The sequence below is a fragment of the Natator depressus genome, chromosome 7 (genome assembly GCF_965152275.1).
Source record: "Natator depressus isolate rNatDep1 chromosome 7, rNatDep2.hap1, whole genome shotgun sequence".
In the NCBI taxonomy this organism is placed as follows: Eukaryota; Metazoa; Chordata; order Testudines; family Cheloniidae; genus Natator; species Natator depressus.
Window position 1 is genome coordinate 118960783 of NC_134240.1, and position 27780 is coordinate 118988562.

Genomic DNA, 27780 nt, shown 5'->3' on the forward strand with positions numbered 1-27780 from the left:
AAAAATCAGAAAATGCAAAGAAAAAATGCAAGTGCCTGGCCTACCACCCAGACCATTAGCCAGCTCGGCTCCTCCGTCCCACCGTGAAACTTGGCTCTATGGTGTTCTGGAATTATTCTGAGTTCAGCTCTAATCATTTTACAAACATATTTAAGGGGGAACTAAACTAGTTTTCCCTTAAGGTTTTGCAGCAGAGGTACATTTGCTGCCCACACTTAGGGAAGTTAATTCAATACATATTTGTGGTCTATCTGCCATCCCTACTCTTCTGGTGCTTTTGAAAAGTTTGTATATATGCCTCAGAGAAAATACTTTGATGGTTATGTCAGGTTTGTTAAGCAATGGGTAGAATCTCAGCTGGTTCCATTTGGTTAAGCACTCAAAAGTTTGAACGCTTATCTTACCTATACAAGCCCTGAGCTATAAAACTGGGCTAGAAACTCCAGAACCGTAGGCTGCTGCCTCATGAGATTTCGGCTATTCCCCCTGCCCAGCTGAGCCAGAAATAACATTAAAGCATGTTCACAGAGCATTTTGTCTGTTCTGCTGCTGGACCTGGCCAATTTCAAAAAGGGCAAAAAGTGTCAGTGAAAGTGAGTTATTTAAATTAACAGAAATTTCTCATCTCGTTGAAAGTTTCAATTCAGGCTTGGTTTGAGAACTGGACAAAGATTGTGGCTGGCTCTTATTTTATCCAAGCCAGTTCCTCCACGATGAATCCTGATAATCCAGTTACTGTTCTGTAGACAGCAACTGATTAACTGTTAAAAATTTCAAAGTCTCTGGGCATCTAGGTGGAAACGTACTTGAAGTCTGAGTTACACTTAAGATGTGTTTCAGAGTAGCAGCCGTGTTAGTCTGTATTTACAAAAAGAAAAGGAGTACTTGTGGCACCTTAGAGACTAACAAATTTATTTGAGCTGTAGCTCACGAAAGCTTATGCTCAAATAAATTTGTTAATCTCTAAGGTGCCACAAGTACTCCTTTTCTTTCTACTTAAGATGTGATTAGGTCATTAGAAATGGGCCCAAACCAAAATACTAGCTCTGAAAACCCTGTAAACTTTGGGGAAGTTTAGATTCAGTTCTGGATCTCAGCTTTGTAGCTTTAGCTGATCACTACAGGTAATAATTTAGCTCCAACTACTTATAAGTGAAATGAATGGATGCTCTTTAAAGGCACTGTATATACCTTCTCAGGGTCTGACCAGACTATCTACTATTCATATTAAACAGCATCTTTTCTGACAGCAGTGCTTCTTGTTTAACATTATACTGTCTCCCTGTCATTGTGTCATGTCACGCACTGTGCCATAATACAAGAGGAAATCATGTCCCTGGGCATCACTTGATGTGAGCCTTAGATATTCTCTACATCCTGGATCATATTCTGTCTACCCATTCAGGCAGCAAATATCCATACAAACCGAATATGACAAATGGCGTGAAGGCAACTCAGCTAACTGCAAATTATTTCTGCTGCCTGCACACTGAAAGCCACCAATCACTGTCAGACACAGATATGCAAAATGTCATATTTCCCCATGTAATATGTGCATTGTTAAACTGTCTCACACCGCTTTGCACCAGCAGGCAGATATGTAACAGAGAGGCCAAAGAACATTCAGTGCCACTGGTATTTCATCACAGTGTGCTCTGGACAGTCTGGCATTGCTGGCACCAGAAAATAGGCAATGAGCTTTGGACTGCTGGGAGGACACTGAAAAAATGAATGGCTTGGTGGTAGCAGTTATACATGAGCCTGCCTTGGGGTGATGGGGAGTTGCAGCACTCCATGAGGAATGGAAGATGGGGAAAGCCGCAGCATCAGCATCCCTTTGGATGGTGCAGGATGCTCCCCCTTTCGACACCTAACCAACTCTAATAATTGGTACATAGAGAGGACAGGCCCATGCAGGGAAAGCCTGATGACCACGAAGGATGAGAGGATTAGGGGAGAGAAGGTGCTCATATCAGTAATACCATGGCACAGATGTAAGGCTCCCTGACTAACGTTTTGCTGGAAGAGACTCACACTGGATTTCAGCACTGAAGGTAATGCCCGGCGGGAGAGCCTGCTCAAACAAGCAGAATGGACGTGCGTAGCACATGGCCACACATGCTGTAATTCGGAAACACTGAAGTCAGAAACAACAATCGTTTTACATCTGAGTATGTGAATCATAATTGAGGAAGAAAAATAAAATCTGAGTATTTTGGCAACACACCGGGGAAGGATATTGGAACAGGAATTCTGTTCTGTGCAATGCTGTAAATTAATATGCATTGAGGGGGCAATGCTGCAGGGAATAAAATCCTCCTTTCCCCCTGCATTGTGGGTCTGCCTGGATCATTCTTGTAAGCAGGCAGGGTATTAAAGTGTAAAAACATCCCTCTGAGCCATTCAGCAGACAGAATCCTTTGTTAAAAAAAGAAAGAAAAAAAAAACAAAGAAGAAATCATTTTCTGAGCACAATGAAAATTATTCACACTTCATTGGGCACCCCTGGATCTGACATTAGCTCTGGGTGCTAATTCTATTTGTGCAGAAAATAAACATTGTAATAGGCTAAACAAGGCCTCCTCAGAGGCATCAGACCAGGGCAGTATCAATATAGCAGGCATGGCTGGCTGCAGAAACGTCATGAAGCGGGACACAACAGAAGATAGGTTACAGCTCAATGGGCTTGATGCAGGAATGACTGGGTGAATTTCTATGGCCTGTGTTAGTCACAGATTTTAAGGACAGAAAGGACAGTTATGATAGTCCAGTCTGACCTCCTACATAACACAGACCATAGAATCTCACCCAGGAATTTCAAATGCAGGTCAGACTAGGTGGCTACAATGGTCGCCTCTGGTTTAAAAACAAATCGTCTATGAATCCATGAACCTGCATGTGGCGGGTGAGAGGAGGAAATGGACATGACCAATGGTAGTGTGGCTTCTCTGCCCTACACACGTGCTTACTGGCTGCACAGCCATGATTCCAGCCCAGTGTCTGCAGAAGCAGCCTTGCAGAGGCTGCATAGGTACTCCATGCCCTGACCTTGGCCTGGATGAGGGGAAGAATTCTCTCTCTGTATGCATTCCAGGTACAAAGCCTATTTACTCAAGCTTTGCGCATGGGACCAGGACTTGTTCCATGAGACCCATGGCAATAAATAAGAGTAACTGTACTTTGCATCCAGGGGTCTCAAAGGCCTTTACAAATGTCAATTAATTAATGACCACCGACTTTTGTTTCTATATCCTGGTGAGAGGACCTAGAGGTAGCTGACTACAGACAATACATCAAAATCCCTAGGAGCTGAACTTTTAGGTTTCTAACTGCAACATTCGCTATTTTGTTATGTGCCCGGATTGTACCCAATCTTTTGCAAGCATATTAATAGTGTGGTCTTGCTGGATACAAGCAGCAGGTGACTGGTGCAACAAACTACCAATAATGCTTAGCACACTGAATCTCTGCATCTAATCTCAGTGACCCCAGAACACACAGAGGTGGCATTCCCCAGCCGCCCCAGGATGGGATATTATGCAATTATATGGTTTAAATAAAGAAGCAACCCATGCATAGAGCTCCTGTGTGATGATTTCTGGGGTACAGTATATTACACATGTTTTTTTTTTCCTGGAGAACTGTGTTACTGGATAGCGGTGAACTTTTATCCTTCACTTTGGGGTTGGGTTTTTTGTATCTATATGATAAACCAACATTCCTCACTTGTCCCTCTGTGCTTAGATTGTTTAATTCAGCGGCTAAAAATCAGAAATTGAAAAACATATTAGATTGCCAGTATTGCAGATGGTATGAACACACTGCCTCTCCAAGCCACTCTGAGCTCAACATTATTATACACTAAACAGGCCCTTTGAGTTTGGTCGGTAAACAGGATTGAACCTACTCAACTGGGAGACGTTTGTATTTATATGCTGTAGATGTGTGGTGCATATTTTAAACATCTGAAAGTTATTACTCTGGTCAGTTTCTTAACAGAGACTTGCAGTTGTGTAGCCCCTTGATTCCTGGCTGACAAGGGGGATAATGATTTAAATTATTGTTAAACATAGGCCCCGTTTTAAGTGGATGGCTTTCAACAATCATGGTGAACAAGGGAGTGCATTGCAAAAAGCTAAATTCCCAAATCATGCAAACTTGTCAGAAGGTCACTGCTGTAAACTTGAGAGAACCTGTGCTTTTCTGCCAGCACAGAATCATAGAATCGTAGGACTGGAAGGGACCTTGAGAAGTCATTTAGTCCAGTCCCTTGCACTCATGGCAGGACTAAGTATTATCTTAGACCATCTTAGACGGGTGTTTGTCTCTTAAAAATCTCCAATGATGGAGATTCAACAACCTTCCTAGGCAATTTATTCCAGTGCTTAACCACCCTGACAGTTAGGACGTTTTTCCTAATGTCCAACCTAAACCACCCTTGCTGCAATTTAAGCCCATTGCTTCTTGTCCTAGCCTCAGAGGTTAAGAACAACAATTTTTCTCCCTCCTCCTTGTAACAACCTTTTATGTACTTGGAAACTGTTATGTCCCCTCTCAGTCTTCTCTTCTCCAGACTAAACAAACCCAATTTTTTTTTCAATCTTCCCTCACAGGTCATGTTTTCCAGACCTTTAATCATTTTTGTTGCTCTTCTCTGGACTTTCTCCAATTTGTCCATATCTTTCCTGAAATGTGGTGCCCAGAACTGGACACAATATGCCAGTTGAGGCCTAATCAGTGCGGGGTAGAGCGGAAGAATTACTTCTCGTGCCTTGCTTACAACTCTACTGCTGATACATCCCAGAATGATGTTCGCTTTTTTTTTTTTTTTGCACAACAGCGTTATACTGTTCACTAATATTTAGCTTGTGATCCACTATGACCCCAGATCCCCTCCCGCAGTACTCCTTCCAAGGCAGTTATTTCCCATTTTGTATGTGTGCAACTGATTGTTCCTAAGTGGAGTACTTCGCATTTGTCCTTATTGAATTCCAGACCTATTTACTTCAGACTATTTCTCCAGTTTGTCCAGACCATTTTGAATTTTAATCCTATCCTCCAAAGTACTTGCAACCCTCCAAGCTTGGTATCATCCACAAACTTTATAAGTGTACTCTCTATGTCATTATCTAAATCATTGATGAAGATATTGAACAGAACTGGACCCAAAACTGATCCCTGCAGAACCCCCTTCGATATGCCCTTCCAACATCAAGTATCACACTTCTGATTTAAAAAATGACATCTGTGCAGATCATTGAAAGATGATATCATAAAAATAACCTCTGGATCTCTAGCACTTCCATATAATTGCAATCATTTTAATTAAGAGAAACAAATTTATAAGAAAAAAAGATGAAGCAATTTTCATCTAGTCATTAAACTCCGCGGTGAACCTTAATCAGTTTTTTAAAGTGCTTTTGAATTGCAAGTGATTTATGCTTCCCTAAATTGAATTAGGTTATGGATATTGTTATTATAGATCTGTTTTTAATGAAGTTTGCTGATTTGTTCTGAATTACAAATACTTTTAAAGATGATTATATCATAACATATTAAATCAGAGCATTACATTTGTTTTATCTGCAAAGGATTTGTTTTCCATCATTTTAATACATTATGGATGTCTTACTGCTTGAATACATTCAACCCATGCTTACGCTTTCCACCGCAGACAAATCTGCAGATTCTGGGACCAGAGAGGTCTTTTTGCTCCCAAAATATTTTACTTCTTAACCTGCCAAAGATCAAATGTGACATGTATTGAGTCAAATTCTGCAGTCCTTACTCAGGCAAAAGTCCCAGTAGGTATAAAGCTGACTGGATCTCTCCCATGAACAGGAGAAAGGGGAAGGAAGACAGAGTTTACCCAGATTCCAGTGAGAAGGGTTTTTCCTCCCTGCACCATGTGACAGGCTCAGATTTAATATCCTCAATCTTCAGAGGTCTCATTTCCCACGTGTATAAATTCCTACATCAAAAGTGAGAGAACCTCAAATCTGGGTGGGGCACAGAACTCTAACTGGGGCTAGAATGAATGACTGTTCCACATAAATGAAGGATTGGGGAAGTGGGATTGGTGATGGATGAACCACACAAAGTCTGGAGGTTCAGTTCAGAGAAACCCCCAGATGTCTGTATGTTTACCCAAGGATGATTCAAACTATTCTAATCTCTAATGTCCATCAAGTTCTGATGAAATTTTCATCAGAACTGGGTTCTCTTACTGGATTTTTAGTCACTCCTGCTGCCAGCTGGGCAGAAAATACCACCAGAAGAACTTCTGGCATTATTAACAGTCACATATGTAACGCTGCATACCGAAACAGTGCTTTATAAAACAAAGTACTGTATGGTGTGTTGCCTGCCCCCTGGAGCTCGCAGTCTGACCAAATCAGACAAAGACAAGACACTACTTCTCAAATGGTAACTTCCCCTACTCACGGGAATAGCAGAGCAGCTCACAATCATTAGCAGATTTTATCTTCAGAACACCCTTGAGAGTTTGGACAGGAGTGTCCCCATTTGACTGATGGGGGTAGATTAAGTGATTTGCCCAAGGTAGAGAGGGAGTCTGTGACTAAGATAGGAACTGAACCGATGTCTTGAGTTCCAGTCCAGTGCCCGGTCCAGAGCATCCATCCTTCTTACCCTATGTGACCATGTAAATTAAGGGTGGTGTTTTTAGCCTTTCCTCTGAATCATCAGTTATTGGTGTGATCGGCTCACGTTCCTATGCAAAAGGCCTCCCCCGCAAAGTGTTTGATTGTTTTCCTGTGCAATGACATCGTATTTCATAAATACCCTTTCTTCACAAACCCAAGAATAAGGTAACCAACATTTGCCCAGGTTTCAGAGTAGCAGCCGTGTTACTCTGTAGCCGCAAAAAGAACAGGAGGACTCGTGGCACCTTAGAGACTAACCAATTTATTTGAGCATAAGCTTTCGTGAGCTACAGCTCACTCCATGTGTTTCTTTTCCTTTTTGTAGGAGAAAAAAACCTATGGCCATAAAAATCTTTCAAGTACCCTATTCCAGAGCCCAGCAAAACCACAGATAGAAATCACTCGAGTCATAAAAAAAACAACAAAAAAAAAACACTTATCAAGGATTAAACTAGCTCTTTAAAATCATTCTGGGTGCTTTTGAAACATTAACATTCCTTGGAAGCAGAGCTGAATGCTTTGCACAGAATAGTGGATTGGCAGAATGGCTTCAAAAGAAGCTTCCTGATTGCACCAAATAGGTCTGGGCCTTTAGTTCAATCATAAGGTATCAGGGCAGGAACTGGTGGGTGCAAGGGGTCAGAGTAGATGAGCATTGTTAACCTCCCGTCTGCCCCCAATCCTGAAATCTATTCATCTGATGGGATTTCAAGCTGTTTTTTTGGAGTCACCAAACCTTCTTTGAGGTATCTTGTGCATACACCCAGATACCCAGAATTTACATCCATTTCCCCCGCGCCCAGGATGACTCGATGCAAAATAAATAATAATAAAAAACTGGCTGTGGCTATATAAAGTGTGGTGGGGGTCTCCTCTCCGCAAGGGTGTTAAAAACTCTGACACCTTTGGGGAGGCAGGAATTCCATCAGGAATTGCTTCAACACACAGCTCTAGCCCTAGGCCTTTATTCACAGGTACAGGATCCTGGTATCATTGACAAGAAGTCAGTGGGAGTACAGAATAAACTCCAGATGTCTAAAAGGAACCCGGCCCCCCCCTCAGTCACACTCTCAACTGCCCCGCCAACGTTAGTTCCTTAGCCCTAGATTTCGGCAACTTCCTTCCCTTTGGGCTGTGGCCAATCCTTCTATTTGGTGCAGGCTTATAGGAACTGTGTGCTCAGGCTGTTCCCCAGTCATGAGCTCAGACAGCCTGCAAGTTGCTTTACTTTTCCATGCCTCAGTTTCCCCATCTATAAAATGGGGATAATTATACTGACCTCCTTTGTAAGGTGCTTTATTATCTATGGCTGGAAAGTGCTATGTAAGTGCTAGGTATCGTTACAGTGTCCCTGCAGCAGCAACAAACGCTCTCTCCGCTGAGCTGTGAAGTGGAGGACTCCAAAGAAGGAGGCGTGGGGGCAGGCTGAAGAACCCATTTTCTCTAAAAGCTAGGCTGCCTCGAGAGAGTGCCCTGTGTCTGGTGTGTACTGCTGTATGGTTTCATTAGAAATATTCTCTCCACTTCTTTGCTCAGTTTTTCATTTTGCAACTGTAACAACTTTCTGCGTGGAATTTATTATCATGGGCACTAAGGGTAATGGTCTCCGTTCTGCTGGAAAATGCCAAACTATTGCCCCATAATTTGCTTCAGCATAAATTTTGGGTAATGACACTGGGACCAATCCTGCCTGCCTTGCACATGCAAATCTCTCAAAGTCAACAGGACTATTAGATGCACCACGAATGGAATAGGACTGTCGCAGGTTCTCTCCCACTGATCAACCAATGTGATTACTGGCTTCAAGGCATGATATTTTGGCATCTATATTTATTTACGAGATAGTTTGTACAAGGAGGATCCCGTATGCAATGTATTTTCCTATGCTTTCTCCAGTCTAGTTTTAGATAAATCAAGAGATGGGCAAATGACATGAGAGATGAAACTCTAGGGAGAGCTGCTTCTGGGGTGATGCTTTCAAATAAAGACCTTACAAATAGCAGAGACAGCATATTTTGTCAGACATGATCAGTATGATGCAATAGGTTTGGAAATCCATTAATACTACGTTCTCAAACATTAAAACTCATTAAAACCACTGTGATCCTTCCCATCTGCAACCCAAGATTGCTTAATATCCACAGAATTGACTCCTGCCACCTCTTGCTTTTGGATTCATCTCAGGGCTACATTGCTGGCTGGGACTAAGTTGCAGATTCATGGGAGACTGGATTTTTATTTATTTTAAAGATATTCCAGTGTGAAATCCGCATTTTCATCTGAACCACCGGCTGTTAAAAAAACCAGCCAACAAAATCACAGCAACCTGGATTGACGGACTCTTTTCCTCATCAGAGATTCAGAGAAAGGATATTAAATCTGTGAGCAGCACTGCAATCCAGCTTCCTGAAAGAACAACCACCTGGGAAATTCTGACTCATGCTTATTTGTAATCAAGGTCTGTGATTGAGATTACCCCCAAGGAATCAAATCAGATTTTCATGGATGTGTCAAGCTGAATTCATTCTCGTCATAAAACTGGAAAAGATTTAACATCTCAACATCAGAGCAGCATTTTTAGAATGGCAGCAGGACATGGAGGCTGCATTAAGGGAGCAAACACGATTATGAGACTGGAAAGATTGACGACAGTCAAGGAAGATTAAAAAACTAAATATACCATAAAAATAACAGCGTGATTAAATAACTGCCAATGGGGATGAGCTGAGGAGGCATCAACAATTAGGGGTTTTTGGAACCTGAGGCGGTCAGGGAGAGAATTAGGGACTGTAGAACAAATACTAGATGAAAGTCTGAATGCTAAAATGACCAACAATGAAATATAGTGTTAGGTGAGGTGATATCTTTTATTGGTGAGAGAGACCAATTTCTATTGGTGAGAGAGACAAGATTTTGAGCTCATACAATACTGACATTTAAATGATCATGGTCAGAAATAGAGTTCAGATTTAGCAGCCCATTGAAACTTGGGGACAGTCTGGAAAGTTAATCGTGATTCACTAAAGGTGTGAATTTAAATCATACAGACCTTGAGAGATCATCTAGTCCAGTCCCCCTGCATTCACGGCAGGACTACGTATTATCTAGACCATCCCTGACAGGTGTTTGTCTAACCTGCTCTTAAAAATCTGCAACGATGGGGATTCCACAACATCCCAAGGCAAATTAGTTCACCGCATTAATCCCATGTGGAAACACTTACTCAGAACCAAAGGGACCTTGATTTGGTTTATCATTTGGTGTAATTGAATTCACTTTTAAATTAAACTAAACTAAATGAAGACCACGGATTCTGAATAAGAATGTCCACACAGCGGTTTAATGCAGTTTAACTAAATCACTTTAAATTGACACCTTTTTGGTTAATTCCAATTAATTTGCTTTGATGTTCTTGTGTGCACAACTCCTCAGGAAGACAACACTGCACTGCTTTGCACTCAGTTCATGTTTTCAAGGTTTGATTTGCAGCCAAGAGCACTAGAAACAATTTTTTTTAAATGAAAATCTGGGATCTAGAGTACAAAACAATTCTGCAACAACCAATATATTTGCAGCAAATTCCATAACCACAGAGTTGTGGAGTACATGGGGCCCCCAATACAATTGTTAAATCTGCCCTTTCCTTTCATCAAGTCTTCTAATCCTGTTTATGTTCCTTATCTAAAATGCTCCTTTTGATATTTTTTTAAGGTTTAGCATTAGCAATAGACCTCTAGAAGAAATTAGCTGCATGATAAAAGGAACCTTTGAATGATGTATGTTTAAGACAAACAAGTGTTATTTCATTTATGATAGACACCAACTTTACTTTCAGTTTAGGAAGCATATCAACGCAAACATTTCCTGCTTTCAGTTTTCTCCAGTGTTTCTATGATCTCTTGGTTAATCATGGAGTCCGTATGATGTACCTGACCTGCTAAAACAGTCTGCTCATGCACAGGAGTTATGTCGGGTAGCTGAGGCTACCGATTCAACATGTTGTCTTACCTCTTGAGTGGACTGCTTCGAATATCACTCCTCACGGACTGAGAGCTGGTCTACTTTACAAAGTTAGGTCAGCTTAACTACATCACCCAAGGCTGTGAAAAATTTCATGCCCTGTGCCATGTAACTAAGCCCACCTAAACTGCGGTATAGACCACGGCTAGATTGATAGAAGATTTATTCCATTAACCTCGTTACCACCTCTTGAAGAGGTTGATTTACTACAGTGATGGAAATAACACTTCTATTGCTGTAGTAAGTACCTATACTCCAGCAGCCCAGGGGCAGTGTGCCACGGTGGTGTTTCTAGTGTAGACATACCCCCAGTCACTGCCATTGTTTTCTCCGTTTCTGTTAGCAGTGCTCGGACACTGATGCTTAGAGGTCCCACCTGCTCTTCTGTATTTGTGGCTCCCTTCTCAAACCTTCCCCATCACACAATCTCTCCTTCCTTCTTGGTGCAGGATCTCACCATCTGTTGCCAGGAGAAAATGTATACCAGTGGAAGGACAACTTCTCCTCCTCTTCCTCTCAAGGCTCCTCCAGCTCCGCTCTAGTCTATCCAACATGCTGTCTATCCAACATGCTGAAACATACAACCCTCTTTAAGCATATGCAATGAGTTCCAGTCTCCCTCCATATCGATTTTCCACTCAGTTTCCTCCTCCTCTCCTTCAAGCATTTGCACAGCTTTAGACCTGCCTATTTGTGCTTTCTAATAGCCCCCTACTAGCCTGCTCATGCCTTATACTGCTAATTCTGCTAGTCTTGGGGCTTCCTTGGTCTCCTTATCCCACAAACAATTCTTCACAATTTCTCATGCCAGCCTAAGTCTGGAACATCCTCCTTGACACCCTGTGTGCCATACAACCTCACCCTCCTCCAGATTTACTTCTAAAGAGCCATAGTTTTTAAAGCCAGAAAGGACAATTATGCTTATTTAATCTGACCCTCCGTATAACAAGGGGCACTGAATTTCTCCTAGCGATTTTGCTTGAAGGTCAATAATCTGTAGTTGAACTAGACATTGATTCAACAAGATACTTAAGCACGTATCCATCTTTAAGCATGCAAGTCAATGGGACTATCCAAGCAAATAGCTAATGTTAGCATATGGGTAGTCCCATAATTTCACAGGCATAAAGACAGGTACATGCTTAAGCACTGAAATCAGGCCCTACAGGATACCTATTAGAAAGACATCCCATCGTGATTTGGCATTTTCCAAGTGACGGAGAATTTACTACATTCCTGGGTAATCTGTTCCAGTTGTCAATTACCCTCACTTGAAAACATGCATCTTTCTTCCAGTTTGAATATTTCTGACTTCAGCTTCCAGCCATTGGATTTTGTTATGCACCTGTCTGCTAAATTAAAGAGCTTGTTAGTATCAGCTTTTTTCTCCTTGTGTAGGTTACTTAAATTGTAAGTTCTTTGGGGCAGGGACTGTGTGTGTTCTGTGTTTGTACAATGCCTAGCATAACTGGGCTCTGATCTGTAACTGGAGTTCCCATCCTTACTATCATAATACAAATAAATAAATAATCTAATAAACACTATGACTACCTATGGATTGATCAAGTCACCTCTTAACCTTCCCTTTGATAAGCTAAATGGATTGAGTTCATAAGGGTCTCCTTGTAATGCATGTTTTCCAGAACTTGACTCATTCTTGTAGCTCCTCCATGACCACTTTCCAATTCTTCAGCCTTCTTCCCATTTGCTTCCTAGCACTGCACTGAACTCTGCCACCATATTAGGGTCATTTCTTCTATCTGTCAGAGCTGCACTAGTACTGAGTCAAGATCTAGAGCTCATACAATGTCAATAACAACAACACGAGATTTTTCAGAAAGAAGGTAACATCAAGGCCAGATACATGCACAGACATATACTCAAGTTCACGGATACATTTTGCTAGTTGCAGCCAGAACAGAACAGGTGTGGAACCAGGAACAGAAAGAGACATGGATTTTTTACTTGCAAACATGTTTTCACAGGAAACATTCTGGGTTAACAAAACCAGTTCACCTGACATATATGAACAGACTTTGGAGGATGCCTGCCTGCAGCTGCAGTTGCTGCTAATAGGTGATAGAAAAAGTGTGTGAAATGAGAAGGAAAATATAAATTCATGAAATGGGGGTGGAAATGTAATTAGCTACGGAAATGCATTTATCACACCATCCTCCTCCATTACCATCCTCCTCCTGGTTCTGATAAGCACTGTAGGCATATCCCACAAGGTTCTGGGTGCTCTCAGCTTCCACAGACTGCCAAGAGAGTTGAAAGTGCACTGCTGTAAAACGAACCTGAAGGATTCAGACAAGGCCCTGTATTAAAAGTACTACACTGTGTGCTGACATAATGCAGGCATGGAGGAAGGATTATTTGATTCCAAAGGCTCTTTTCCTATTAAAGGAAAGTAGGACACTTAAACATTTTATAATTTATTTTCTGAAGATACTTAACTGTAACCATTAGGTGTATAATATGAGGTCTTCACCTTCTTCTGAAACTTCAGGTGCTGGCCATTGTCAAGAGGTAGGATATTGGATTACATGGGCCAACAATCTGTTCTGATCTGCCAAATCCTATAGTCTTAGTTACAGGCTCAAAATTTACTAGCTTTTTTTTTTTAAACGAACCCTGACAGGACTAGAAATGCGTTATTTTAAAATGTATCTGAGACCCAAGTAAAACCAGAATTATGATGGTACATGAGAAACATAAATTGAAAATGACTAAGCAAAAATTAAACAAACTAGTCTCTTTTCACTGCTCAAGATTGAGTGAAATGCAAAATAAATAAAATACAATACAAAATGAAGAGCATGAAGGTAAAATGTAAACCTGATATTCTTTTTGTTTTAATAATCTGGAGATGTTATTAGTAACGAAGCCATCTCCGAGGAAATGTTTTTTTAAACAGAGTTATGTTAACAATGTCCTTTTAATAATTTCCATAACAATGAGCAGCTGCACTTACACAGCACATGTTGATACCCGGGATATTATTTTTACTGTACGTCACAAAATAAATGGGGAAAATGTAAGGTTGGCAGAAGAGCACATTAGGAACAATAGGGAAGAGTGCAGGGCCTGAATCTCCCAATCACCACTGGGAGTTGGAGGCACACAACAAACAGTGTTGGGATGTACTCTAGGTTAAACAAACAATTGATCTGAAAAGACTTTGGAGAACAATGGTTGTTGGTGCTGGTAGGTGTTAGAGAAGGTGGGAAATGAGCAGAAAAATGAACTTTTTTGGAGCAGAAACTATAGGCCCAGTTCTGATCTCATTGAGATCAGTGTAAATCAGGAATTAGTAGGGTTATATTGGTGTAAAATTAGTGCAATCAACAGTAGGATCATCAGGCCCCAGGTCTTATTTGTGACATGATACGCACATTTATCCTGCTATATGAGAACACAAGAACAGCCACACTGGGTCAGACCAATGGTCCTTCTAGCCCAGCATTCTGTCTTCTGATAGTGGCCAATGCCAGGTGCCCCAGATGGAATGAACAGAACAGAGCAATTATCAAGTGATCCACCCCCCCCCCCCCCGCCTCCATCATCCAGTCCCAGTTTCTGGCAGACAGAGTTTTAGAGAGATACCCAGAGCATGGAGTTGCATCCTAGATCATCTTGGCTAATAGCCATTGCTGGACTTACCCTCCATGAATTCATTTAATTCTTTCTTGAACTCATTTATACCTCTGGCCTTCACAACATCCCCTGGCAATAAGTTCCACAGGTTGACTGCATTGTGTGAAGAAAGACTTCCTTATGTTTGTTGTAAACGTGCTGCCTATTAATTTCATCGGGTGACCCCTAATTCTTGTGTTATGTGAAGGAGTAAACAACTCTTCCTTATTCACTTTCTCCCCACCATTCATGATTTTATAGACCTCTATCATATCCCTCCCTCCCCGCCACCATAGTCATCTCTTTTCTAAGATTAACACTCCATCTTTTTAAATCTTTCCTCCTATGGTAGCTGTTCCTTACCCCTAATAAATTTTGTTGCTCTTCTCTGTACCTTTTCCAATTCTAATATATCTTTTTTGAGATAGGGTGACAAAAATACAATGGGGAAATATAGAAAACTGGCAGAAGATCATGACTAAAAGTAAACAGTGAATCTGAGATCGATGGGGAGAAAAAGAAAATCTTTATGATGCCATCTGAAAGCTTCTAATATACCTGGAGGCAGGACTTGAGATTTTATGTCCATAAAGGCTAGGTCTTGCTTTCAAAGTCAATGGCAAAATTCCTATGGACTTCAATGGGGGCACGATTAGGTCCAAAGACAGGAGACATCAAATTAAGGCCTGGTCTACACACCAGGCTGCAAGTGTTCAGTTTTTAAACTAACTTTAGTCAAGTCCAGGCAATTTCTATCTAGACAACTCTCTCAATATTATTTATATAGAAACCCAGAATATAATGAGCTGTACTTCTCACACATTACAAAAGAGCCACTTATGACCGAGAGACAGAGTGAATATTTTGGGTCGAAAATTCCAACCTGATTCATTCATTTAGAGTAAGCAAAGAAAAAAGTAATTCTAGCCTATGCTTTGGTTTAAGGCCTTGTCACAGCACAGTTTGAAAGACTAGGTTTGCAATCCTGATTACAATGCTGTTTAAATGTGGTACGGTTCAAGTACAATTTTTCCTGAGTGATGTGGACAAGAATTTTTCTCTTCTGAAAAACGTGCCATAACTACTGGCAACTACTGTATTGTTAGCATGGTCTCAACCTTGCTGAATGGGACTTTAGTATCTCAGAAAGCAGCACAACGTACTATGTGCAGGACCCAGGCAGGATGCCACCACGCTCCTCTCACTTTATAGAGATGGACAGTGTTTGGTTTTGACTCAATCCTGTTTCCACTGAAGTCAATGGGAGTTTTGCCATGGCCATTAGTATGTGCAGGTCCTTAATTAAATGTTTTTGGTCTACAGCTGATAGAGAGCAGTGCAAGCTGCACTTTCACTCCCTTGTGATCAGTTGTGGCCCTGCACACTCCTGGGAAGTGGCTTATCTTCTCACTCACAAGGTTAACACACCATTGATACACGGGAGGACAACCTGCCTTGTTGGTTCTTTGAATCACAACTGTCTTGGCATGTTTGGCTAGGCTAGGCCAGGCCAAGAGGAAGTCAGTGGGAGCTGCAGGTGCTCAGAATTGGGCCAAACAGCAGCTTTGACTGAATACAAACTCAGGGTCAGATTCTGCTCTCATTTGCATCACTGTAAATCCAGAGTGATTCCACTGAAGTCAGACAGTCACCCTGAATTTACATCAGTATATTTGAAAGCAGAACCAGGCCTTGGAACCAGGCTTCAAGTAAGGATTTCCTGACTTAATGGTCTCAAGTTGCAGTAGGGGAGGTTTAGGTTGGATATTAGGAAACACTTTTTCACTAGGAGGATGGTGAAGCACTGGAATGGGTTACCTAGGGAGGTGGTGGAATCTCCTTCCTTAGAGGTTTTTAAGGTCAGGCTTGACAAAGTCCTGGCTGGGATGATTTAGTTGGGGATTGGTCCTGCTTTGAGCAGGGGGTTGGGCTAGATGACCTCCTGAAGTCCCTTCCAACCCTGATATTCTATTACCTATCTTGGTTCTTATCCTGGTATCCATGATCGTAGCGTCAGAATCTCTGAACTACTAAACACACGCACACAGTTATAATATTTCCTTGTACTTTGAGACAAAGTTAAAAATCTTATTTAAAAAAAAAAATTATTTCTCATGTAAGACATAACACCTTGGATTTTCTGAGCTGAGAGAGTTTTAAAACACTGAATTTATTTTTCCACCAGTTATGCTGCTTGGTTAGTTTCTACATTTCTCTCAGTTTGGACACCTGAAACAGACCAGTCAGTTTCACTTTTATCCATAGTCAGCGTCATTTCCAGGTTCCTATACACCACCTCGACCACGCAATATTTGTGTTGAATACATTACAGGGGAATGCTCATTTACTAAAACTGTCTACAATTCATTGTGTGCCAGATCCTGTCACACTTTCTCACATTTAAAAACACCTTACCTTATCCCAGGAGTAGTTCCATTGAAAGCAATGGGAATATTTGCAAAGTAAAACAGGGCAGAATATGGCCCTAAATAAAGACAACCCCTGTGATCTCTACACCACTTAGCGCCTTACCCTATATCCACTGAAGTCAGTAGTGTTGTTCCATTGGTGATCTCAGTTGTATTCTGCATCTGAAACGTTCTAACCTTTCCAATTTAATGGCAAACCTTGGAACCTCTCAACAGCAGAGCTCCCACTGAAGCCAATGTGAGCAGTACACACAGAAGACATGCAGGATCAGGCACTTGGATTGTAAACTCATTGGAGCAGAGACCAGACTTATCTTTCTCTAAGTATTTCACAGTGTTAGGCTGATAGGCCATCGTCCTGCTCCCATCTCTTTTCTAGCTACACACCACTCAGAGAGCATCTTCTGGTCAAACACTTGGTGCAATTTATTTACAGTGTTCTTTCCACCACCCTTACAAACTTGTGCAGATCTGTATTTCCACTAGCATACACTCCTTAGCTCATCTTACTCAGCCAAGGAAGGGGGAGACAGAAAGATCTCTCCTGGCTCCAGCTCTCAAAAGCCTACCAGCCTGTCTCTTCCCAGTTAAGCACTTCCTTCTTGGGCCTTTTCAACCTTCTGGGCTAATGGATTAATTAGCCTTGTAGCTCTCTCCCACCCACCCCCAATCTACCAATTTGGCAGAGCTTTGCTCCTCAGGTTTACTCCTGGTTGATTTAATGGGTGATCATGTGGTCAGAGTGCTGGTACTCTGTACATACTGGTACAGTGGCTGACGCCCAGCACTCTGTCACATAGCCACAAAGGTGGTCCTCAATAAAAATGCTGGTTGCATTCAAAACTAATGGAAACTGAAACCCAAGGCATTCACAGAACCAGTAAAGAACAGCAGGACAACTGAGCTCTGGTCAGTTCAAAGCAACAGCCTCCAGGGGTCTATCTCATACGCAGACAGAGAGATGGAGGGAAGATAAGTTTCAGAATACTGAAGGCTCTGGCCCCCAGGTGAAACTCTGGACACCCACCACAGACAAATGAATGTCCCTCCAGAAGCCTTCATGCAAAGTGCTTTTGATTAAAACAGGAACAGATGAGTTACTTATTAAACTGGGGTCACATTTTAAACCATGTTAGAGAACTTCCTGGAGCTGCCATAGAGACAACAGCATACAGACAATAAAACTTTATGAGCAATTTAAATTCTATCTCCTTAGCAGATGCAGAATAATACTGACAATTGACTGTTTGCAGGTGGCGTATATTTTCCTTTCATTAGCTAGGACTCCGGTTAAACACATATTATTCTTTTATATCAGATTGCCACAGTCGTCTACAGGGAAGTTAAATTATTCATGGCTCCTTTTTCACATAATACACTATAAAAACATACTGCATTTATGTTCGATTAGCCAAATACCTTGTTTATTGTGAACCAACATAAGAAGAGCAATGATTTGTCTATGTTAGGCTATTAACAGAAATGGATTCCTGGGGGTGCTGAAGAAAGAAAATGTGTTTTACATTCACTCATCCATACTGCCTATACATGTTAGTAATACCTATGTGATAAAATTGCAGACCCATGTAATAAATTACATTTTCATGCAACTTTAACCATGTCACCTGCATTCCACCCATTAATCCATCTCACTCAGGACTTATTCTAACATCCCAAATCCTGGAGCAATTTGCTACAACTGGAATTAATTTGTTTAAAAGTCAGCCTGCGATTTAAAAAAAAAAAGTTTCCTTCCTCTCTTACAAAATGATTAATCCCCCCCTCTACACTGGCCTGAGGCCCACAATGGGTAACTTTCCATCACAGACCAGTTCAAGTTTTAAGGTTTGATACCTTGTGAACATACATAGATAGAAAGCTCAAAGTAGGATTGTAAGCAAGTTCCTCCTCCAGCCCTGGGCATCTTGGCTGGTAAGCCCTCCTGGTAATTAAACAACACACATGCACTACCAGCTATCTTCACTAAGCATCTTTATTAATTATTATTTCTTGCCTCCACTCACACAACATGGCAGCAGATAGACAGGGCCTTCTTCCTGCTCCCTGCCACAGCCTTTTATACTACTTGCATTCTTCTCCTAGCTATCCAGCCGGTGAGCTAATTACCTCATTAACTCATCAAATTCCCTACAGGTGCAGCTGATCCCCACTAACCCTTCAAATCCAATCAGACTGCCTCGCTGCTGCCTACTCTAACTATACCCAGTGCCCTGTGTTATTGAAGTGACCAGAATGGTAACGCCCGAAAGGGACTATGTTTATAGCTGCTAACAGAACCTTGTTACAAGGATCTTTTTTCCTTTCCAGTGCTGTGATTCCCAAATAATGTGACACACAGAACTTGCTTCTAGCTATATATAATGCTATAAGAATTCATATACAATCACACTTTTATGTACGTGCATATACCAGTACACGTATCTAAATATAGTAATATAAAGAAAATGGGTTTGAAGCAGTTAGGGTTGCTACAGACATAACGTACCTGACTGAAACGCACGAGAGCAAGGAAATGAAAAGTTAAGTGACCTAACATACCCTCTTCTCTTTCATCCACAGACACACACCTTACCATTACCGTAACTACCACATACTGCAGCCTTGCCACCGTCTCCCTCAATACTCCCTGTACCACACACCTTTTCCAAACTACCATCTCCTAGCAGGGTTAGTTGTGGATGTTTGTCATGGTGTGATGTGCTTGGAGAGGACATTCTGGTAGAGGGAGCAATGGAAGGCTGGCAGCCCTAGAGGGACAGAGTCAGTTGTAATGCCTGCTCTACAAACCCGTTGTGTGAGCTCCAACAAGTCATTTCACCTCTCTGTGCTCCCGTCCCCCTGCCACCTCTCGGCTGCCTTGTCTACTGAGATGTGTGACTCTTTCGAGCAGGAACTGTCTCACTGCATGTGTGTACCGTGCCTACCACGCTGGGGACCCAATTTTGGTTGGGCCACTACTGTAATATAAACAAACAACAACATTACAATTTCAAACTCTGATATATTGTAACTCTCTGAGGGTGGAAGCAAATGTTGTGTGTTCCACTGGAAAGCTGGGACCTCACACTGATGCACGGCTGATTTGTTCCTATCCTGAGCCTTGGGCAAGTGCAATTTTGCAGGTTAAATCCCATCCTGGGGGGGGGAAAACAACATTTCTCTGGCAAACTGATGATAAATAAGAAGGCAACTGACTGAAACTGAAAAACAGTCACTCAGATACTGTGGTGGTGGCATGGTATGAAAACAGAGCAGTGCTCCTCAGGCGTTAAAAGCTAGTCTTGGCAAAGTTAGATTATCCCTGGAAAAGGTGCTCTCATGAGACTTCAGGTACATCCTGGTTTGGCTGGGCTGGAAACACCGTTGGCCAAATCCTCTCCCCAGTACAGGGAATTCTGCTGTACTTGGGGTGGAATGGAATCCTCTTCCCCAGGCCACATAGCCACAGAACAGCTGTTTTTGCACTCCCAGGACTATGATTCTGCTGCTTACCCGCATCATCTGTAATTCTACTGCAGTTCTAGAACGGTCAGCTCTGTCAAGTTATTTAGTAGCGACTTAGCTTTACGCCCATGTGCAAAAACGAAATGTATTACAATAAAACAGAAAACGAAATCCAAAATTATAAAATGTTAAAATACATATAAAGAAAGATTAAAAAGAATATAAACTGTTAATTATATATAACCACCGCACCACTTGCTTCTCCTTATAGTACTGGCTGGCCACGCAAATAGAGCAACTGCTCAGCTCACAGACACATTGTCAGTTCCTAACAAATATTCTGTTTTTTGAGAGGTCATAGAAAAAGGCATCTGGGACAAAAACATTGCAGAGCCATATTGACCTTAACTGACAACATAAATTCCAACATAACAAATAATGGGGTAGGTCTTCTACCTGCCCTGAGGCACACTGACAAAGACATTCTACAGCAAATATTCCTTCTGGAAAAAAGTAATTGATTTGGGATCAGGAAGGAATTCCCCGCCGCCTCCCCCCCCCCCCCCCCCCGGATCAGACAGGCAGATACCCTGGGGGATTTTCACCTTCCTCTGCAGCATGAGGCATGGGTCACTTGCAGGTTTAAACTAGTGTAAATGGTGAACTCTCTGTAACTTGAAGGCTTTAAAGCATGGTTTGAGGACTTCAGTAATTCAGCCAGAGGTGAGGGGTCTACTACAGGAGTGGGTGGGTGAGACTCTGTTGCCTACAGGAGGTCAGACTAGATAATCATGATGGTCCCTTCTGATCTTAAAGTCTACGAGTATCTTACAGGCCAATTTCTTCCGTTCAATGTACACATCTGGCTTCCACTAACTCTGTGAGCCACTGGGGGCAGGATTTGCCCTTCTATTTGTGGCTAGGTCATATTAAAGATAGAACTGAGTCTCAAAATCAAAAGCTCCATATCTCAGCTCCCTTGAAATTTGGAGAAGTTTGGCCTGTGCTATGTGTTTAGATGCCTGTATTAAAATAAACATTTAAGATCTGCAGTGGGTATACAGAGATGGTAGGTTGTAAGACTTTAGGCGCTGCATGCATTTCAGTGCTGCACAGTGTGGAATCAAGACTCAGACGCTTCAGCACAGTTGTTGGGATTAAAGCACACCGAAGTCTGCAGCAACGTGCTATAAATATATATTTGAGCACTGAGCCAACTGCATAAACTCGGAAGCAGCCTGTTTCATTCGAAGGGTTTGGGTCAGCAAGAGCCTGAATTTGAGTCTTGGAGGCACATGCACAGCAGAGCTGGCCCCACCAGGGATGGATCACTGATTGGCAAGGGCAAGGCCCGTCTTCAGTTGAATATTGCTCCCGCTTAGCTCTCAGTACTGAGGGCATTCAAAGGCAAAAAGAGACAGTGAAAAGGGTAAGGCAGAATACAGGGGAAACACAAAATGTGAGATCATCACTTTGGGTATTTTGAAAACAAATGTCTAGTTTGGAATGAGGGATGTGGCTGACCTTAGCAAGCATCCACTCTGGGATGGCATCTTGGGAGACAAAATCTCAAGTGAACAGCTTGTAAGATTTGGGTGCCACTTCTAAACTACCTCATATCTGAACCCTCAGCCCCAAGACTAAAGCTGACAACTCTAGCTCCACATACAATCACCACTTTCTTGGCCCAACTTCAGTTAATATGACATGGGTGCACAAGCAGATTCACAACAAACCATAAATCCTTCTACTCTTGAGGCAAACCGAAGTGCTGCGTAGAGATGCCTTAATGCAGTGGTTCTCAAAGCCGGTCCACCGCTTGTTCAGGGAAAGCCCCTGGCGGGCCGGACCGGTTTGTTTACCTGTCGCGCCCACAGGTTCGGCCAATCGTGGCTCCCACTGGCCGCGGTTTGCTGCTCCAGGCCAATGGGGGCTGCGGGAAGCGGCGCAGGCCAAGGGACTCAGGATTTGGAGTTTTTTATTTTTAAGGAAATGGTGCGCATAGTTTGATCCTAGAGCTATGAGTTTCTTTAGGTTTGTCTACACGGTGGGATAATGTGGGTGTAGACATTGTTGGTGCTGTTTGAAACAGTACTACATTAAGTGCAGTAGAGAACTTTTAGTACACACCAACAGGGTCTACACAGACCAGTGTGTAACACATTAGTGCACTTTAGAAATCTCCTTAAAGCACATTATCCCACTGTGTAAACAAGCCCTTTGCATCATGAATTCAGTGTTAGCTTCCATACTGTGGTACATCACTACAGCCATATTGCCACCCTGATTTAGTAGCAACAAGTGATGCAGGAAGCAGACAGAGCTGTCAGAAACAGGGCTGACTGAATATTGAGGGTGTGTCTTCACTAGCAGCAAAGGCATGTTCTTACAACATATTAGCTAACACAAGATAACTAACACAAGGCAAAATCCAACTGGAGGCAGTCTGTAGTTTTCCACAAGTTAGCAGGGCAAACCCTAGGCTTCTCCATAGGCTTTACCTCAACCTGCTAACTTGTGTTAAAACTACAAACTCTCTGTCTTCGATCGGATTTTACCTCATGCCAGTTACCACAGGTTAGGACCCTTGGAGGTACCCTTGGAGGTACTTCCATTCTGTTCAGAAAAGACCCTCAAAGCTGGGATGTCCAGAGCTCTTGGGTCTCCAAACTTGGAGCCTGATCACCTCCTTGAGGGGGCCAAACTTCCACAATTCCCACTGGATTCTTTCAGAGATGAGGTTGCTCGGCACCTCTCATACCACACCCCCAACCATGTTTCCAATCTTTTGGGTCCAGAGAATGGATCCAGTTCCTTTGAGCTAATATTTTGAAAACAATGTTTTCCACTACATAACAACTGCTTATCCCAGAATATGTGGATGGCATGAGCTATAAATCTCCCACTTACCCACCCAGAGAATCATGGTATTGCCATCAGAGAAGGAATTACACATAAGCAATAAAATGCATTTCCCCACCACATAACTGGGAAAGCAAATAAGATAGAGGACGTTTTATAAGGTACATTCCACACTGCAGCACGTGCACCAATGTAGTTTCATTGGTGCAAGTTCTCTTGGCAGAAATTCCTTTATTTACTTATAGTTGCTCGTGATTTATTGTTTCCCACCCTCCCACTCCTATAATAAATGTTTGCTTAGCTTTAAACACACTATTATGGGTTCAGATTGTAAGATTTACCCTGATGGAATTTAACAACCTTTTCCTTTCTCAACAGCAGACTTGGTACAGTGAGTGGGATTTTTTTTAAATCTACTGGACAGACAGTACCTGGCTAATTTATCACTGGGATTTGTCCAGCTTCATTTCTTAGCTGTAGAACATAGGTACATAGACTCTAAGCACTCAAGTCAAGAAATAGCACTTTCAGAAAGGTACGTACCTAATAGCTGCACCCCACGGGTGAGTCCGTATACGTCAATCAAAGCCCACAGGGGTTCCGTGATCCTCACCCCACTGAAGAACAACATTGCAGCAGAGTCATTGACCCGATAAAACACCCGGCCCTTTTTGTCCACCCAGAATGCTATGATGTTTCCTTCATTTGCAAACTCTTCTGGAAGGGCCTTGGCCCAGAATCCACTCTGGGAAACCAAGTCCGGGCAAGCATACTTTGGCAATGTGTCAGGATTAATCCGGGAGGGATCCTTGGAAGTAAATCCGAGTCGGAGAGCCCCACTCCAGCAACACTGCTTCTTTGTTATCTGCAAAGATAACAGCAATAAGAACATCTTGTATTCCAATAGCACTTTACAGGCTATGAGCTCCATGCCGTGCCATCCTGAAGGCCTCCTGCATGGTTCTGAGCACTCTCAGCTCCCACTGGATTGGGTCCCGTATGTTCTAGAATAATTTAATCCAACACTAAAAATGTTTGCCACTTCTGGGGTAGGACATGGCATCTGCATAACAGCACACAGCAACACTGCAGAAAAGGTTAAGACGTAAAGTAAAAGAGACTATCAAGTTAAAACTACAGGGGGAATATAATTAGCCCTGGCGCACGAACTAAATTCCATTTCTGGGGTAATTACATTCTGCCTGGCAAACCTACTCTTGGCAGACGCGCCGAAAAATCTTTTCTGGTCAGAGGATTTTACATCTCATATGAAAGACGACACCTCCAGCAGCCCATAGCACTGTGCTAGGGCATTGGTTCTTTCTTGACTCAGGGTGCCTACTGAAAACCATTGCTGCTTCTTACAGCACCTTAAGGCTTTCCTAAGAGGTCTCCCAGCTACGTAAAAAACAATCTGGCACCTGCTTAGCTTGTCAGATGGGATGACATCACAGCCCTATGGTAGCTGATTTGGATGCAGCAAAATGCAATAAAGCATATTTAATTACATTAACTATATAAACTGGAAATGACAGAAGTCCATTCGTCGCTGAAAAACTGGGATTATTTATTGCAGCAATTTCACTGCAAATCCTAAATCCTCCTGGAACCTAGATAATTATGGCCTCATTGTACAACTTGCTACACAATCTCTTGCCAATATTTTACACTAATCACATGCTACCCAAGTAAATATTCATATGGCGATATAGGGAGTATGTCCCATTGTATTCATCAGCCCTATAAATAAACAGTTGCCAACACAGGCTGACTATAGGTAAACTATAGGTAGTATCAGGGTTAAAATCTAGTGTAAACCCTACCAAGCATTTGCATAGCTGGACACCCAAACACACTAATTTTTGCTTAAAAAAAAAAAAGGCAATGATTAATGATGGGCCAAATCCTCTACTCAGCAAACACCCCTGTCTGACGGGCTTGGGAGGTCCACAGGGCATGGGATGGGGAGGGAACAGGCCTCTGCTATGCCTAGACTGTCAAGCAGTAGCTAAGGTGTTCCATGACAGCTACCGCAGTCTGGGGCTGCTGCTTCCTACATCCCACCTCCACAGATCCACTAACTCTAGCCCCAGCCACACCCACTGCCTGGAATTCCACCTCCGAGAAGCTCCATCAGAACACAGATCCGCATCATACCGGACATCTTCACTTGCCGGCACTCTGGCCTGCCGAACAACTCTGGATTCATTGCCCTCTGGGCTTCTTAGAAGACTTAGAGCAGCAGAGAAGGGTATAGGACTAATTCTGAAATGACATCTGGCAAACAGGATCAAATCCCACAGCCCCTCACTCAGTCCTGTAGTGAGAGTTTTGTCTGAACAGGAGGAGCTGCAGGATTTGATGCATAGAAAAGAAGTTGGTGAGAATCTGACATAGAAAACACAAAAGCTTAGAGATGGCAGTTTGGGGAAAGAAAGGAAAGAAAGACTGCTGGAAATGGACTCAGCAGAAAACAGACACAGAAAGGCAAAGGCATTCTTCAGATTTATGTCAATCCCCAAAGCACTTTTTCTGCTTATGCTTGTTGATTATTCATGTGCAAAATTCCCATTACTTTCAGTGGGAGCTCTACTCATAAATCCCTTGTGCACAGATGAAAGTCCTGCCCGCTAATCCTTCATGTGCGTTTTATGGAAGATAAAATCCTAACATACATGGTCAAATACAAACATCGAGCTTCCTGGGTAGGGACAGGAGAACTGGTTCAAAACATAGAATGACCCACAATCTTTGCCTAAAATGCAAACCTTTGGTGAGGTTTTTCAAAAACAAAATAATTAGTTAACTCTCATCTCCCATCCCAACCATCTCATCATTTGTCAGGGTCATTTGTCTCTGCTTTTCCCAGCTTCCGACCAAAAATGCCATGCAACTAGATCAGTCCTGCTGCATTTCCAGCCTGCATGGAAGCAGGAAGAACCAAACAGAAAATGAATAGAAGCCTGTGTGAGGGATTTTTCCACCCAAGGGCCAGAGCCAGAGAGGTGTTGAGTGCTCTCATTTCCTACTAAATTCAGTGGGAATAAATGAGGAAGCTTGGCACCTCTCAGGAAGCACTCAGCTCCAAGTTCAGGTTCCACATATGCAGACCCAAGAGCTTTGGATATTTCAGAGACACACTCAGTCTTTTAAGGTCTTATCTGAATTGAAAGGAAGAACCTCCGAGCCTTTGGATGTGCCCTAAAGGTGGTTCAGCCCCTAAAGAGCTGTAACTAAACCCCTTCGGCTCTCAATACAAGGAAGAGCACATGATCTACAAGTCAGGCTGCATGTGGTTTGAGTGAAGGCTTTGGTGCAAAGGGATATCTGGCCAGGAGAAGTGGTGTCCTCCAGGAGAAGCCCTAAGGAGCAATCTGTGTCGCCCTTCAGTGCACATTCCACAAAGGAGGCGAATCAATCTGGTCCCAGTGAGGAAGCAGGATTTCTGCAACCTTGTCTTCTCTGACCTTGACAGATGCAATCTTGGCCTGCTCATATCCCCATTGCTGCAAAGATCATTCTCCTGGCCCATCACTCTGATCATCTGACCCTTCTCTCTGCATCCCTCTACTGGCTCCCCTTTCTGTATCACATCAAACACAAGCTGCTTGTCTTCACTTTCCAGGTCCTTCATGACCTATACCCATCCTACTTATCTCTCATGCGCCACCTAGATGTCCATTCCCGCCTCCGACCGGCCCATGGTGCCAGTCTCCATCGCCCACTAGTTACATTTTCAAGCAAACGTATTTGTGCTTTCTCATGTGCTGCCCCTCATGCTTGGGAGGAGCTCCCTGAAAACACTGGCAAAGCGACCATATTACCCTCTGTCACATCCCTCCTTAAAATTCTCCTTTGCTGCGATGCCTACAAAAAAATAAACCGAAACTAGGGTTAGGCTGCTGGTGCGCTGACAGTGCTGCCTGTCATGCTGACTGGTATTGTCTCATTATTTCCTTGTATTGTCCCATCTATCTATACCTTTCTCTGGTCATATTGTAAGTTCTTTGGGGCAGGGACTGTCTTTTTGTTCTGCATCTGTACAGCACCTAGCAAAGTAGGGTCCTGGTCTATGACTAGGGTCCCTAGACACAATGATAAATGAAATAATTAATAAGAATACTAACAAAGCACCAGGATGGCACAGGCACGAGGTCTGTGAGACCAAGAGCCTAGGATTCTGTGTTCCAGGAATGGGATGGAAAACATAGGAACATAAGAATGGTCATATTGGGTCAGACCAAAGATCCATCTAGCCAAGTATCCTGTCTTCCAACAGGGGCCAATGCCAGATGCCCCAGAAGGAATGAACAGAACAGTGAATCACTGAGTGATCCATCTTCTGTTGTCCATTCCCAGCTTCTGGCAAACAGAGGCTAGGGTCGCCATCCCTGCCCATCCTGACTAATAGCTATTGATGGATCTATCCTCCATTAACTTATCTAGTTCTTTTTTGAACCCTGTTATAGTCTTCACAACATGCTGTGGCAAAGAGTTCCAGAGGTTGACTGTGCTTTGTGTCAAGAGGTCTGGTACTACACCTAAGACTCCCCAATGGGCAACCTATCTCAGTGTTGATATACACTCACTACCATGAGCCATACTTCCCTCACCCCAGACTCCCATCTATGCTTTTCTGGGAACTATGTTATATACAGGTTTTGCTATAACTCACTCATATTTTACACCTAGTCTTTCCTGCC

General features: G+C 42.6%; 1 protein-coding gene across 2 annotated transcripts in view; it reads right to left on the reverse strand.

Moving 5' to 3' along the window:
• Nucleotides 1–27780, reverse strand: part of NEURL1 (neuralized E3 ubiquitin protein ligase 1) — a 260957-nt gene that overhangs the window by 54544 nt on the left and 178633 nt on the right. For both annotated transcript variants that reach the window (XM_074959425.1, XM_074959426.1), the window contains exon 3: nucleotides 23621–23942. In XM_074959425.1, the coding sequence (XP_074815526.1) occupies nucleotides 23621–23942 (322 nt within the window). The remainder of the gene's footprint in view (nucleotides 1–23620; nucleotides 23943–27780) is intronic.